This window comes from Geospiza fortis, unplaced genomic scaffold (genome assembly GCF_000277835.1).
Source record: "Geospiza fortis unplaced genomic scaffold, GeoFor_1.0 scaffold524, whole genome shotgun sequence".
In the NCBI taxonomy this organism is placed as follows: Eukaryota; Metazoa; Chordata; class Aves; order Passeriformes; family Thraupidae; genus Geospiza; species Geospiza fortis.
This window is the reverse complement of record NW_005054437.1, coordinates 1,353,568-1,369,932: the sequence shown is the minus strand read 5'-3', so window position 1 is coordinate 1,369,932 and position 16,365 is coordinate 1,353,568. Positions and strand designations below refer to the sequence as shown.

At 41.0% G+C, this 16,365-nt stretch overlaps 1 protein-coding gene across 1 annotated transcript in view; it reads right to left on the bottom strand.

Annotated features, from left to right (window-relative positions):
* Positions 1 to 16,365, bottom strand: part of TRPM5 (transient receptor potential cation channel subfamily M member 5) — a 39,027-nt gene that overhangs the window by 18,928 nt on the left and 3,734 nt on the right. Inside the window, exons 4-13 of the mRNA XM_005427201.2 lie at positions 14,322 to 14,502; positions 11,836 to 11,900; positions 9,841 to 10,032; positions 8,404 to 8,506; positions 7,429 to 7,547; positions 6,442 to 6,789; positions 4,268 to 4,399; positions 3,029 to 3,152; positions 1,438 to 1,583; positions 582 to 694 (exon numbers count right to left, since the gene is read on the bottom strand). Coding sequence (XP_005427258.2) covers positions 582 to 694; positions 1,438 to 1,583; positions 3,029 to 3,152; positions 4,268 to 4,399; positions 6,442 to 6,789; positions 7,429 to 7,547; positions 8,404 to 8,506; positions 9,841 to 10,032; positions 11,836 to 11,900; positions 14,322 to 14,502 — 1,523 coding nt within the window. The remainder of the gene's footprint in view (positions 1 to 581; positions 695 to 1,437; positions 1,584 to 3,028; positions 3,153 to 4,267; positions 4,400 to 6,441; positions 6,790 to 7,428; positions 7,548 to 8,403; positions 8,507 to 9,840; positions 10,033 to 11,835; positions 11,901 to 14,321; positions 14,503 to 16,365) is intronic.

The window sequence follows — 16,365 nt, the reverse complement described above, 5'->3', positions numbered from 1 at the left end:
GTTTTGTTTTCTTGATGTTTATAATGCATGGACTCTTTGTCAAGAAAATCTAAGATTGTAAGGCACTGAATTTGAAAATCTTAATTGATTTTGATTGAGTGATAATTTAATGTCAGTCCCATGTTTTTAAGCTTGACTTATGATTATCAAGGCTTGTGGCTGATAACACTGCTTTGTGATGGCTGTTTTCCTTGGATAAGATACTAAGGTTTGAGCCAGGCATCTCCAAATCTAGAAACAAATGGTGCTACAGCTGCAGATATTCTACACATTGCTGTGTAGAATCTGGAGCTGACAGAATTCCAGCAGGCTTTCCTGTGGATGGTGCAAAACAGAACGATCTCTGTGAAACTGTGGCATTGATCTTTTAAGTATGGTAACAGACACTAGCACAGGACACACAAATCACTCAGCCCCAAAGAAAACTGATTTGGTTAGGTGCTATTAGGTGATGTTACTGTTTTAATCACTTCAGGTAGAAATTTTGAGTCTGAATATTTTTTATGGCTTATTTTTTATCACTTGCTTATTTTTCATCATTTACTTATTTATCTCTTGCGCCCACATAGTTATGTTTATACCTGAATGATATTAAATTGGTGTAGATTAGGAAAGGACACCAGAATGCACAGATTAACTTGAGGATCTGTGTGCTTGTAGACATCTCTCCCCACCATATTTTTGTCAGGAAGGCCTGAAAGTCAAGAAGAGAAGAGATGGCTTTAATACCACAAAAAGATACTTGTAGATGAAGTACACCTATGTTCAGTGACTGCTAAAACAGTGACTGCTCTGAAAACCTCACAGCTTCAGAGCAAACAGGTTCTCTGTGTGTCCTTCTGCAGATGTGGAGTATGCAAAGAGTTATTTGGAGACCAGTGGAAAGAACAGCAAGCCAAATGGAATTAAGCAACATCTGTAGTACTAAGGAAGCCCAAGTCAGGCACTGGGAGATAAAAGCAGCATCACTCTTAATTTAGCTTTGTGTATGCAGAGAGAAGTCAGGTTGTGAGAGCAAAGCTGAACAGTAATTTAATTTAACTTTTATCAGTGAGCTCTCTCTTGAATCTGAACAAAGAGTTACCTCACATCTCGGAGCAGCTTCATTATGCCCCAGGCAGATTTATAGTGCTTTTCTGATGCTTCTCTGTGAGCAAGAAAGGAATAAAAAGCAAAAAAGCACAAGATGGATTAAGGGCTAAACCTTCTCCTCAGCACGCTGGTCTGTGTGCCAGCTGGATGAGAGGTGGGGAAAGGGGAATTGTGCTGCTTTGGCAAGGACAAGGTAGAATGTCCTTTTTGTCTGTTGCTAGGGGGAGAGAAGAGTCCCTTCACTGAAAAATGGTTCTCAGGGGAATACATTCATTGGGGTTGTTCAGTTCCTGTGCTACTGTCTTCTGTGTCCAACTCAAGGCCCTGGGGGCATGTAAAACTTACCTGGACACCGTCATGTGCAAAGAAAGACTTTGCATCTGCTTCTGTGGCCAGCTGAAGGCATGTGGTTTTGCTCCAGTACTGATTTTTCCTCACCAACAGAGCAAATGCTCTCTCCTCACTGTTGTGGTAGCATTCACTAAACAGTTCTGCCATATGAAGGAAACACAGACAAAAAATGCATCTCTTGGGTGATCCTCTTACACTTTGAAGGATGAGTTGTCATGCTGTCCTCACTTTCCTGAACAGACTAAAGAAGATAAGCAGCCCAGCTTTGTCTTGTAGACAACAAATCCTTCATTTTGAGACAGAGCTACTTGACACAAAATAATATTAGACTTGGTGGAGTGTTATGGCATAATTGTTTCCAGAGAAACTGGTCCTGGAGCTTAGAAACCAGGATAAATTTAATGAGTCAAAAAAAACCAAAATCAAGATGTTCTCATTAGACAAGATCTGACTTCTCATGTCTGTTCCATTCTACTGATTCACTTGATTATCTCAGTACCTTTCCCAAGCCAGCCTACACCTTGCTACACTGTGAGGCTGGGCAGGAAGGTCAAGTGCACTTAAAATTATATATAGACAGCTTTTCTAGTTGATGTGGTATTTATCATTCTTAAAGAAAGTTTGCTTTGCATAATCCAGGCCAGAAATTAAAACTGAGGATCTGATCTAATACTTATCAAAGCTGAGAAGCAGAAGTTCTATGTATTGGATTAGGCCTCATAATTCCGTGACTAAATTACTCGAGCCCTGTGATTATATGAGAACTTCATTTTTAATTTCTGTAAATAATAATGGCCCTGTGAGAAGAAGGGAAAATGTGATCTCTGTGTGAATAATGCAGCAACACCTGCATGAGCCTTCAGCTACTTGATGAACTGCCTCAAAGGAAGAGGAGCCCCTGTGTTTGTTTCCATGTGGGGCACATTTTAAAGCCCTCTCCTCACAGCAGTGAAGGTGTGCATTGGACTGAAGTCAGATCAGCAGAGGAGCTTGTGTGCAGACATCTGTTCCTACAGCAAGCAGAGGGGCGAAGGCTCAGCATTCCAGCATTGCGGATGCCTGATCTGACTGCTGTAGGGAGGGGCATCTCCTCTGCTGCAAAACCAGCCTGAGCCTCACTGCAGTTCGCAGTGCACTTGGCCCTCTTCTGGGTGAGGTAATCTCAAATTATTTTTAGCTGCAATGACAAAACTTAAAACTTGTTGCTCTAGTGGCCCTTACAGAGCAAGCTTGATATTGCAGGAAGAGCAGGCTGCTGTGAGCCTGGAAGTGTTTTGGCTATCTTTCACATCACTGTAACACACCTTGCACTAAGATCAGACAACTAAAATACCAACAAGCAGCAGGAGAGAATCTATGCATCCCAGGGGACCTGTCTTGGAACAGAGATTTTTCCAAAATGAGTGGGTTTTTAATCTTTCCTCTGTATCTGAATGTTTGGGACTGCCTGCGCTGCAAGGCTGTTAAATTATTCATGACAGTTGACCTTTTACGACTGAAACTGTATTTTTTTTTCACTTGCTTGCCTTCCAATGGCAGTTCCTTCATAAATTTTCAAGGCCATTCAAAAAGTGCCATTACTTACCCACAGCGAGCTGCTCATACTTGGCCTCTTTCATTATACAGGCTGCTTTGGTCTCTGTCTCCAGGCGGGACATCTCTTTCAGGATCTTGCAGGCTGCCAGAGCTGAAGCTACACCCTCCTGACCCTGTAGAATTGAAAGGGGCGCTGCTGCCACCCTCCACTGGAGGGCATTTCTGAACGGGGAAGACTCTGCTATGCAGCGCATTGAGCTGCAAAAAGTTCATGCCTTTCAGGAAAAATCTTCCCTCCAACACAGATTTGAAAGCCAAAAATCATGATCAAAATGACAGTTTTGATGATATTTGAGAATTAAAACCTCATGTTGTGGATTCCCCATCCCTGGCAGTGTTCGAGGCCAGGCTGGATGGGGCAAACCTGTCTACTGGGAGGAGTCCCTGCTTGTTGCTGGGGATTGGAGCTGGATGATCTTTAAGGTCACTTCTAACCCAAATTAGTCCATGATTCTTTAGTGGTAGTTCTTGTGCCTTGTAAGGCTGAAGACTCCTGGGCCCAGGCTCTTAGAGGGACCTGACTTGGGATAGCAATCGAGCTCAGAAAGGAGAACAATATGCTTTGGAAATAGAGCAACACATTCTCCCTGTGTCGAGATAGATCCAGCATGGCTGTGCTGGGGCAGGGATGCAGGAGAAAGGAGGGAGCCCAGCTGGCAGAGGCGCAGCCCTGGCCCGGAGCAGGGCCCCGCAAGGTGCCGATGTGTCCGCACGCACACAGCCCGGCAGCCCCGGCCCAGATGCGTGGCTCTGCAAGGTCAGGGATGGAGCTGAGAGCTCTCTCTCTCTCTATGGGGGCAGGGAGGCTCCCAGATGCAGGGGACAGGGCTGGCTTGTGAAACAGGAGCCGATTATGCCAGCTCGAAGCGCAGCCTTGGGGAGCGTCATGCTGCTCCCTACGCGTCCAGCACGTAAGCTGGAGATGCTTCACTGCTCCCACTTCCCTCGGGTCACGCTCGGAGCCAAACAATCGCCGACTGTCGGAGGCACAAACCCTGCTCCTGGGAGCTGGGACTCATCGGGAGCCAGGCTGATATACACCTGCTCCTGCTCCCCCTGGCCCGGAGGGCAGGAGCCACGCAGAGATGAACAGGCCCATAAATGCCACATCTTGTGTTTTGGAAACGAACACATCTGTCATCTGAGCTGCAAGGCTGAGCAAAAAAACATCTCGTAAACTTGAAATATGGCATTACTTCACCTGAAGCAGCTACGGCTCGGAGCTTACCATAGCCCAGAAATAGTTTGCCATCTTGTGCCGGTTTTGAAGTACTGCCCATACAAACAAATCCCTCCAAGGATTTTCACTTTTCTGGTTCATGTCCAAGGGCCCAGGTAATTGCTTTGTGTTCGTTTTGTCCTGAAATATGGTTTGAAGAATTTAAAATCTGGTTGGCAGTCTCGCTCCATGCAAATGACACGATCTAAGATGCTCTCAGCCTCGCTGGCTACTTCACATTTCTTGGACTTTTTAGTAGGACCAAAAGGTAATTAGCTCATTCTGTACTGAGTTAAAGGATCCTTGTGTCCCCAATATAACCCAATATGTGTGAGAACATTCTGGATGAAATGGTGACTCCATTGAAGCCAATGCTAAAGTTTTCATTGGCTTTATTGAGGCTGGTGTCTCACCACTGGTGTGTAATATCAGACAAGACAAACCTGTGATTAACTAATCTGAGCTTGCCTTCAATTATATCTGACTCTGCTCTGCTGCCACAGAGGACAAGGCTTCAGAGAAAAGGGAACAAAAGGCATTTTATTTCATCAGAAATAAATCTCGCCAAGGCCCGTACAGGACAAGAATAGAGTACGTCAATACCCCTTTTTAGTCCTTCCTTTGAGAAATTACCTTTCCCTCATGCAGAGAGCAGTTTAAGTAGAGCACTGGTTATTCCTTTAGCACTTGTTTAAAAAAGTAGTCTAGAGGAAGTGTAGCCACTTAGGTCAAGTTCTGAATTTTAAGTATATTTTAAAATAACTACCTTTTAATCTATTGTGTTGGTTAGAAACAGCCAGGGTATATTCATTTTCAGTTAAACAGGTTTTTGTGAGAATATATTTTTTGATAATTTAAATGATGGGATTCTGTTCAAATTTATTTTAATTGGACTTTTGGGGGATATTGTGGAGGGGGGGGGTTGTTTCTTCAGTTTGTAGTGAGCTATTGAGTCAATTAAATTGCATTGAAAGACTTGCAGGAGACAAAGACATCCTAAAAGTCTCATCTGTTTTTGTAACCACTAGTTCCTAACTTGAAAAAAGACACACAATTTGGCAGCAGTGATGCTGGTTTCCCAGTACTGTGATGCTTTTTCTGTTGCCAGTGATAATGGGATTCAGCCATGGGAAGAAGCTTTAAAAAGAAAAAGCAAGTAGGCAGCAGGAACTGATCTCTGAACTCGGCCTTATCTACAGCACTGGACTTCAGCTCACTTGCTGCCAAATGCCAGAAAGGTTAAGTGAGGTTCTGGGGGCAAATTTTTATTTCTGGCAAGTTTGTAAGTCTGGAGTATGCTTGGTGATTTCAGAAGTATTGTCTCAAGTTGTTCATCCTTGTGAATGAAGAAACGTTGAGTAGATTCAAACTGTTCTTACTACTAATTATTTAGCTAGGCTTTATCAAAGCAAAAGTAATTGAACGTCTCAAATAAGATTTTTTAAAATTGGTTTCTAGTTTTAACAGTTTTTAGGTGTAATTAGAACTTGGCAAATACCAAAAGGCTTAATTTGTTTAGTTTGTCTGAAACTTTAATGAAATTTCTTTATGCATCTTTGTTTTGAAACCTTGCACCCAAACTTACTTTCAATGCTTTTGCAAGCACTTTGGTACTTAGGAGTTTTAATGTTAAATACACTGTCAAAATGCAAAAATGATGATGCAGCTATTGCACCACTGGGGATTATAGGCATCACATATTCTCATTGTCCTGTGTTGGCCATCACACTTGCCAGGGCCACATCACATAATTGTTCCTATTTCTTGCTCTGCATTCTGGCACTCCATAAAAAGACTAAAATTATCTAAAGGCAAATATCAAATACTGGATATTACTGAATATCAATACCTGAGTTCGGTCTACTTGTACAGAGTATAAATCTGAGAATAGTTTTGTTTACAAAGGTGACCATTTTTAGACCTGGGATTGAAAATCTCCATTGCCTGCTTTTCTTTCTCCTAAAAAGAAATTGCCTTTCCAGTACTACTTCTTGAAGTTCTGTATGAGAAAAGCAGACCACTATTTTTATGTCTGATTAGTCCTTAGTAAATGTAAATCTTTTTTGTATTCCCCAAACATCTTTAACTAAATCTGTTCCCTGCCCCATCCCAAAGACTAGACCCAGCTAAAATTGTACAAATTCTAAATTGGAGGAGAGCAATGAAGCAGAGTTGTGACTCACAGATTTCTTCTTGCCTCCATGTCTGAGGTCTTGATAGAAACCTTTGCATGCATCATGAAGAAAATCCTTGAGAACTCTAGAGACCTCACTGAGAGTGAAGAGGGGGCAGATGTCCTGGTCACTTTGCTGCTGACCAGTGAGCCCTGCCAAGGTCAGTTTGCTTTCTTCGTGCTTCTTCAGGAGAAGTTCATAGAGGAGACATTTCTGAGAAATAGAACAGTAGAGTCTCTGCAGACGACTGTAGGTCAGGAATTCATATATGTTAGCCCCATTGTCAATAAATAACTTCACGAATTCTGGCTTGTTGTTGACTAGAGCATCCATCATCACTTCCTCCAGGTCACAGGACTAGATTGATGAAAGAGGAAAAAAAAATCCAAACCAAAAAAGGAAATTCTGAGGGTTAATAATGGATGGATGATGAGACAGGTTAAATTGAACATGAGGACAGGCACATTTTGTCTTCCACCAGTCAACAGTGAGTACAGTGAGAAAGAGGTGGAACTCTTCATTTTTCTCTGACAAAATGTCTGTGCTAGCATTAATGTTACAACATCAAAATAAATTGTGTACTGTAGGACTCAGTGTGAGGTACCTACCACACTTGGATATTTGTACAGCAGTTGAAAACAGTGAGACTCTTCATGCCACCTTCTAACAGTAATATCTGCCTGTTTCTTGCGCTTGGTAAACTTTGGTTTGTTTGCTTTAAAGGTCTATATAGAAGGGGAGAAAGACTGTTGCTCTCAAACAGCTCAAGAAAGGGATGAAGGGATGATGACCACTGAGTTATTCCTCTGTCTTTAGCTATTATCATACAGGGCCCCAGAAAGACAAACAGCCTCAGGAAGTATAATACCCCTGCCCATTCTCTCAGTAGAGTGTGCAGGTAGTGGTAAAAACTGAAGCCATCTTTTGGGATGGTCCAGTGTCCTGTACACAGTGGAACATACACTGAGTGTCCTCTAAGGCAAAAAAGCCTGGTACCTTCCACTCCACGTCACCGTTGAATATTTCACTTTTAGCAATGTCGACCCTATTCCAGGCTACTGCCAGTTTCAGTTCATCCAGATATTCCTGAGCCTCCTGACTCTGACTTTTACAGGCTGGAAAAAAAATAGGAAATGCAAATAAAGTCAATACTTTACAGTTATGTTTAGTATAGGTACTTTGATTAGCAATGCAAGTTCTCCTTCAGCTGTCACACATCTGTGGGTTGCTTAACCAGAAACCCTTCACAGCCATGTTTTCCTAAATTAAGAAACATTAATATTCAAAAATGTTATTTTTTTCTAGATGAACTCGATTTAACAGCATTAAGCATTAATGGCTGTTGGATATTAAGAGTGACTCTGGCCTGCAGAAAGCAGGGGACAGGACTGGCTGTTGGTTTTGCCTTGTGTCACTTAGCACATCAGGAACAGAATGTCTTTTTTCTTTTTTTGCTCCCATGCTAAGTTTAAGCTAACACAAACCATTAAGTTAACAGAAACTGAAATAGATGGCAGCACAAGTAATGTATTCTTTCAGAAGATATAGTAGAGATTTCTTATAGGAGAAATGGATTGTTTCTGAAACAAAGGTAGTTTTGGTCTACTTGTGGGTTTTGGTTTTGTTTTCATGGAGGTTTTTTTATGGTTAATTGCAATAATATACTGCTCCAGTATATTTCAGTTCTTTTACAGCCTATGTTATTAAGAGAAGCAAGTAGTGAAATAAAGGAGTGGCTAAAATAGAACCATACAATAGCATGAAATTTAAAAGCAAACACTAGTTTAAAGGAAGCTTACAAGAGTTACAGTAACTGACACAGTTAATTTGTCAATAAACAAAAGAACAGTGCATCAGAAATGAAATCTGATCCCACAGTCAACTGAATTTGCACTGGAAAAAGAGGAAAAATATTTACGTCATAGAAGTCAAGTAAGACAAACATTACAACGTTTGCTTATTGTAAATTACCTTTTACTAAGGCTTTCAAAATGACTGTGTCTAGTTCTTCTGAACCATCTTGCTCAAAGTTGTGCAGAGTTAGAAGATGCTGGTGTGAAATAATATTCTGAATCTATTTGGAGTCGAAACAAAAGTCATTTTACATAATGTCCTTTGGATGCACAATAGCGCCCAAATGCCCAGTAGAGATCACCCAGACAGTATTTTCCAAAAATTTACATTCTAGTTGTAAAGCTGAGGTTTGGCAAGAAGGCCAGTATTACTTGTTTCCCATATATAAATAACTCCTAAGGCAAGGAGGGATTTTTACTGCCTTTTCTGAGTGACCTACCAGGATAGAAGTAACAGAACTTGGATATTCTGAGAACCAGAGCAATGCTTTAATTAAAAGATCCTTCCTCAACTTACATTCTTATTTGACTCAAAGTCACGTTATAGCCAGTATAACATTAGTTTCATTTTAACTCATCCTGCTTTGACATTTAAGTTTTGCTCTCTGAGTTGTTTATTTAAAAGCATAGTCTCTAACTCTTCTCTGAGTAGAAGTACTCAAATATTGATATATATGCAGTACTCTTATCTTTCCTTCTGCTTCTCTATTGAGTTTTCTTTCTCACAGTGCAGCTGCACTGAGACTTTGTGAGCCTCTGGCAATATTGCTTCCAGATGCTTTTCATCCCCTTTTGTTAGTGATCTGGTAAAGTTCTTCCTAATGGAATTAATATGAGGAACTTTTAAAGCTGAGGATTATGGCAGGGAATGCAAAGAATAAGTAGTGGGCCAGGTCAGGAGGACTTGGTTTATCTCAGAGGCACCCAGTGCTCTTCACTCTTCACACAAGGACAGTCTCAGAGAGGGCATTTGTTCCTAAAAGCCTTGTGCAACTGTACCCCAAGACAAAGAGTAAAGATCTCTGAATCTGTTTTGTCTTTCTGTTTTAAGAACAATGATACTTTAAGAACAAGTAACTGATAACAGTTATCCTATAACAATAGATAGGATAATTTCTAAACACGCTTCATTCTACTTAATTTATTCATGCTCATCCACAGCGAGGTTTCCATTTAACAGCTGTAGGTCATGAATTAGGTCTCTTCTGTCACAGCTGCACAAGCTGCACAGCTGTGAATATAAATAATGCTTGGTGTCCCACAGAAGGACTGTGGGGTTCCTGGGTGCTGGCTGTTACTTGAGGAAGTAATTGAGGAAGGACAGAGCCCTCAGTGTTCAGTGAATTCCGGGGGCAGCAAAGCAGTTTGCATGATCAAATGACCACTTGATTTTTTAATGCTAGAGAGGCATTCTATGACACCAGTGGCAAAGCACTGGCGTTCCCAAAACTTCTGAGCATCTTCTTGCCAAGCCTGTACTGCAGGGGCTACCAAAGTGGCAAGTGTTAGGGGATGGCTTTGTGAACATGATGGCTTATCAAACATGTGAACTCACTGTCACTGTCCACTGGAGAATGTCCTTCCACGAGAAGCTCTCTGCAGGGAATTTCTCCTTAAATTGCTTTTCAACAGCTTCTGGCATGATAAGGTGTGGGTCACTCATGAATGCTGCTAGGATGTCAGCTGTACCTCCAGACCCTGCTAAGATAAGCCAGGGAGCAGAATTTTCCAACCCGCTGCAAATTCTCTGTAGTTTAAAATAAGATGTTTTTAAAATTCATGAGTGGAAAGGAAATGTTTTTCAAAAGAAGGACTTCTAGCAAACCAGGAATAAATGTGTACCTAAATCAGATTCACTATGGAATCAGTCCAGAGTCCTCTAAGCTATTAGGATTTTTGGAATTCCGTAGCAGGCCATCCATGTGTAGGCCTCTGACTATGCTTCTTTTCGTGACACATCTGCTGAGTAGCTAAGCAACCTGATTTGGACAAACAATGCATAAAATTTCTTTGACCCTGACATTTTTTTTTCCCCTGAAGTCTCTGTCTCAGCATAGTCAAGTGCAAGGGAGTAACCCTGTACAGAAATTGTCAGCAGGCTTTTTTGTATAGGCATTTTTTTCTCTCTGCTAAACCTGGCAATATGTTCTGAAAATCAGGAATTTTACTGTGGGGTTACAACATTGAGCTACAGGAAAAAAACACTGAATCATAGCAACTACAAGAGTTAAATGCTACTAATTCTATTACTTGTGCAATTAGAATGAGTCAGGCAGGTTGTTGAGAGAGGAAAGCAGAGGCTATGGCATCATAATTGCAAAAATGTCTATTTGCTGCTAGTCTGTTTCTTCCTCTGGAGTTGTGGAGGAGACAAGACTGCATTGATTCAATTGTGGTGCAAGCATTTTTTTCTTTAGTTTAGATATTGAGGTTTTTAAAAACTGTTTGTAGTCTCTGGTGTGTATTATCCATTTGAAGAAATCCATTTAAGAAATTGGTATTCTAAAAAAGTGTGGCTAGTCATCCATTCCCAGCATATATCAGTTTAGAGGAACTCCAGCCATTCACTTTTTGTCTTCCAGTCACACTGTTCTGTGAAACTTTGAAAAGAGGATTTAGATGTCATAACGTGGGATTTTTCTAAACCAAAGATACAGGAAACACTGCAATATTTAGCTTCTCATGAAAGAACGGAAGTAAGCTCATGAGGTGATGTAATCTTTGTTTAAGCAGAGAGATTTCTAATATGAGAGTGTGTTTTAGTCCAGCTGACAAAAGTGGCAAGATTCAAGAAACTGAAACTAGAAAACATCCCCAGAAAGGAGTCATTATTCTGGAAAGGGGTTACCAGCTTGCATGTCACAGTCTCAGCACTTGGAAATCTTAAATTATAGTCTTGCTAAAGGTTTTCTAGACTGACAGTATTATAAAAAAGATAAGTAAAGTAGAATAAAAATCAAAGACTATCTCCTTGTTAACAGGTTCTTTAAGTTGTAGAACCACTCAGGAAAAAAAATCGAAACTGATCCTTTGCTGAAGAAGATTTGGGATTATTATCAGACAACACTCCCGTCTTCAATCCTACTGTGTAGTTTTGCTCAGTGGAACCAGGACACTCCCATTTTAAATGGCACGTACAGCAAACCTGGTCTTGTGTTCCTCTGAGCTCTGGGACAGACAGTTGTGTCATTGTTGCTGAACAGCACTAAACGATTCCTCTTTTTTTGGTGTATTTTCAGAGTATTTCTGTTTCCCTAGATCTGGAGCTGTTTTTTGTGGGTTTGTTTTGGCTTTGGATTCTTTCATCCCACTGGACAAGCTGGCAATAGAAGTTTTAATGATCAGCTGGTGCCTATTCAAAAGTAAATATTTCTCCCAAACAAATACTGTCAAATTTAATATTAACAGAACTCAGTTCTTAATGGTGTATAGATGTGAATTTTGACTTCATGTAAAGTGTCAATAGATGTGTTTGTCATACAGCCAAATTTTCCATTAATTACTTGGCACCAGTTAATTTATTTTTCTAAAGCTGAAAACAGCTTCTTACCTCAAGTGTGCCTGGTCCTCCATTTACCAGCAAGCAAAGCACAGGGATCTCGATGCTACCTGTTCCTGTGAAACAGAAGGTTTAATTTTTAAAAAGTAACAGCTTTTACAAGCCTATTGCTGTTTTGCTGACCCCTTGAAAATATTTCTCCCCTTTTGTGCTGTTTTGGTCTCTACATGAAGCTGCAGAAGGATGTGGCAAGGGAAGAGAATAACACTGACCTAACAGAGGGGTCCTGGTCTAGGATTCAGGACAAAGGAACCTCTGCCTTGGAAATTTTGTGTGATCCCAGGCAAGCAGTCCAGGCTGTTCCCAGACCTCAGCTGCAAAATATGGATATTGGCACCTCTGTGTGTCATGCCACTGCTGGCTTTTTAAGTTATTTATTTACTGCAGGGTTGTCAGGTTGGGGAGCAAGGGAGCTGCACTAGGGTGCAGCACAGGGCTGGTGGTTTTCCAGAGAAGCATCTTCTAGCAAGACACAGTTAGAGATGAGAAGTTCTCACCTTGTCCTGGGTGTTATGCATGTGCCCAATGTGTGCTGGAAGAGGGGCTGGAATGCAGGACAAAAACCTTCTGAAAGGAGGATGTAAGAATATGAAGAGGCTGACTGTGTAGACTGGGCAGGATGAGTCAGACAAAAGTTGACAGGAACTATCTATTTATTACTCTGCTTAAACAGCTTAAAGTTTCATTCAGCACAGCCTGGTGTGGTGATTAATAATAACACGGTCTGATACTTTTAAAAGAAATGCTAATGAAATATTTAACATGTCATGGTATTGAGGGAAGAAAGGAGGTCAGGGTCCCTGTCCTAAGCCATCCTCCCACAGGGGCCCACAGAGTTTTGGATGCTTTTACTGCAAATGCTGAATTCTCCAACGCAAAGGTGACTATAGATTGGCCTGAAGGAACTCAATCAAAAGAGTAATATCAAGAGATTAATGCCTCTGTAGGATGGAAGATAAAAGGCATTTGTTTCAAACAAATTTTTGATGTTTCCCTTTGTAGATCTCCCAAAACTCAGTACAGATCGCTGCTTGGTATTTTTCTATCTCTTTTGAGATGACTACAGAGATAAGGTTGGACTGAGCTGTAGCCAGAATATGGCTGGCAAGAAACTTAATTTGTTTTACTGAATGGCGTGGCATTGTCACATATGTCTAATGTGATGCTCTTTGAAGAGTGACCTCTGGGACTGCAGGTTCCTCAAGTACGGTCAAGGCTACAAATATTCTTCATTTGCCATAGATTTAGTTAAAATTTAGCTAGAGGAGAGTCAGGTGGATTCTGACTTTACACTGTGAATCTGGAAAGTCCCCAATTGTAAAAAATATTCAGTAAATATATATATATATATATATATATATATAAAATAATTATTCTTAAAGACTTCTAGGTGGTGTTTTTTTTAAACAGGGAAATTCCACATGACCTTATTCAAGTGCTGTACTTCAGGAAAGCCACATAGCTTTGCTCAGCTTGTTTACAAGTAAGCTTAAAGGAATGACATTGGTTTTGTTAATAGAAGATAACACTGAATTCAGTATGTTCCAGCAAAGTATTTGTCATATGAATCAGCATTGTTTGTCAGAATTATGTTCCCCTGAGATTTGTTCAATCAGATTTGGTTGGTGAGCAGAAAGCGGCTGCTTTGTAACTCTCAGCACTGCAACCTCAGGCTACCCTTACAGCCTGCCTGTGGTTGTTCCCATCTGAGTCACCAGGTAAGGATCCTTCAGGTGTGTTTGTGCTCTCAGGTACCTCTGTGCTACCACCCCATGGGCTGTGAAAGTGGATATTCCATTGATGCACATAGCTGTGAACAAGTGAGCTCTCCCTCCTGTTTCAGCTGTGCTAGCACTGCATGTATGACACAAAGCAAAGGTAAAAAAAGTAACTATTATCTCTCAACAACTCTGGTTTTTTCCACAAATAGCAGTAGGAGACCTGCCCAATACTCAGTTCTTATTCTAAAAAAGATCACAGATTCAGATGGACATTAGATGCTATGATGTTTACCCAGGATAAGATGTTATCCTTAAACAAATATGGCTTAAAATATTTCAGAGGGCTTTGGAACAAGTCTTTTCTGCCATTGTGGGAGCAATTCAAGACCCTGTGTGTGTGAGGGGATAAAAGTGTACAACAATGACTATCAATCTCTTGGAACCACTGGTAAAGGCACTTGAAGCTGGACTTATTTTCCACATGTTATCTTTTAAGGCAATTTGAGCTGTGCTTTGAAGACCAGCTTTGAGCTATGTTTAAGGAGATGCAATAAAAGCCCAGATTTTGCTTCAAAGAGCACCTTTCTCAACTTCAGAAGTTACCATTGTCGTGCCTCTCACACGATGACAAATGTGTTGACTTGGTCTTGCCTCTGTAGGCTCATTTGAGAGCTGGAGCCACCTTTGGGGGTAACTAGGGCACAGCTAGGGCCAGGGGCACTGCTCAGGTTGGATGGCTCCCCAGAGGCTGCTCACCCCCGTATCCCGTGCGCTGCTCTGAGATGTGCTTCTCCAAGGCCAGGCGGAGCTTGGTGGTTCCATCCGGCTCCTCTGGCGTGGTGTGGTCCACCAAAATGAAGTGGGAGTGGTTGTGGTCCAAGGAATACAGTGGGCCTTGGGTGCTGTCATCTGACTGGTAGTGTACAAGGCTTTCACTCTAGAGGGAGGAGGGGAGATGTCAGTGCTCTCTGCAAAGCCCAGCCCGTGTTTTGATATCCTTCCTCTCCATTTCTGTGCTGTCTGCACCCTGACACAGCTCACCACCTGTGAGACACTTTGATAGACCCTTGGAAAGGATGAAGAGAGAAAATGTGTTCCTTCTGGAAGCAGGCAGATTTGGCAGGACTGATAGCTGGAGCCCCTCAAGTTTCCCTCTTGGCCTCTGCAAAATATAGTGAGATCAATCAGCATCTCTGGAATGTGGGTTTTGGAATGGTTTATTGGATGAATGGAAAGGGGCCATGAGACCTGATAATTGTGTATGGAGATGGGAAGCCTCAGCTGGTGTAAAGAGGGGCAAACTATTCATTTCAGTAGTGCTTTGTCCATGTTTAGGCCAGTGAATGAGTTAGCGTGCTCCATGTCCCTGTCAATTTATACACAGCTTTACTCAATTGGCAGGGTTATATGTAATCTGATGGTTATTCTCAGTTTGGAAATTGCATTCTAAGAGGCAGTGGCAGATAGATTTTAGAAAGGGGAATCCTCTTTTATTTTGGGTGAGTGGTATTATATTATACCTTTAAATTATTTGTTAATTTTTTTTTGCACAAACTCATCTTCTAGGTAAAACAGAACCCATGCTACAGTTTTTTGTTCTGAATATTGCACTACATATGGGCTTCTATACATATACTTTTTCAAACTTCCTTTCTTTCTTAACAAATCTATCTGTTGCCCATCCACTTTGATACAGCATTCCAGGCTGTGAATGTCTGATTACTCTTTTTCACTTTCCTAATCGTTGTCCTCTTGCAAGCAGGTAGATTAACACAACTGTTTAAAATCTTGGCAGTTGTCACTGTGTATTGCATTTTTCCCTGCACTAAAAAGCAGTAAACTTGCACGTTTCTTTCACTTTCTTCTCTCTGTCTCTCCTTCCTTGGGGAAAGCTTCTTGCCATAATTAATTTCCTTCAGATTTTGCTTTGACATAGGGTGTGCCCCTATTCTGCTGCCATGTAACATTAATCCTCCTCACCAAAGATCTGGCCTTTGATTAGGACACCGAGACACAACAACCAATTGAAAAAAAGCCTTTGGGGATTTTCCTCTCTATTCCCTGAAAATGTGGAAGTGATCTTTCAATGATGTTTAAAGCATACCATTAGCACAGAAGAGATGGGAGGGTGTTACACATAAGTAAAGATATTATAAAAGAAAGGTTCTATAAAATTAGACTTTGTTCTGTTGAATTACCAACTTAGCCTATAAATTACCATAAGAAAGAATCAAAGGAATAAAAAGTCAGTTAACGAAACAAACTATTCTAGTAACAGAGCCATTCACACCTACAAAAACAAGAAATCTGCCCCATCAGAATCTGTAAAAAATTATGTAAAGTATCCAAGACTAGAGAAACTTGGTAAACACATAAGACACCATTTACTAACCAATACATTAGGTAGCAAAAAACTACTAACCAGAGTAGTAGTAGAGTTGAACACAAGAGCTGTGAAAACTATATAAAAATTAGTTATGTAAACAGAAAATTAGGTTTTCCTACATAAAGAAAATAAATCCCATCTGCTTTACTACAACAGGAGCAATCCACTGATTTCAGGGCTTGTTTTTCTCCTTGCTAGTGGGGGTTGTTAGCCCTATTTTATACAACAAGCTGCTTGTGTTGGTGCCAAATATAAAGAGAGTTGGGTTTAGATCAACATCCCTGTCTGTAGTTCCTTTGTCTTTAAGTTACTGACTAAAAACCAAAATATCTTTGGGTGTAAGCTGTGCCAGAAGTCATAGGGTCAGGAATGCTCTTTGCAAAATATCCCTCGACAAAAAATTTGGGCTTTAGT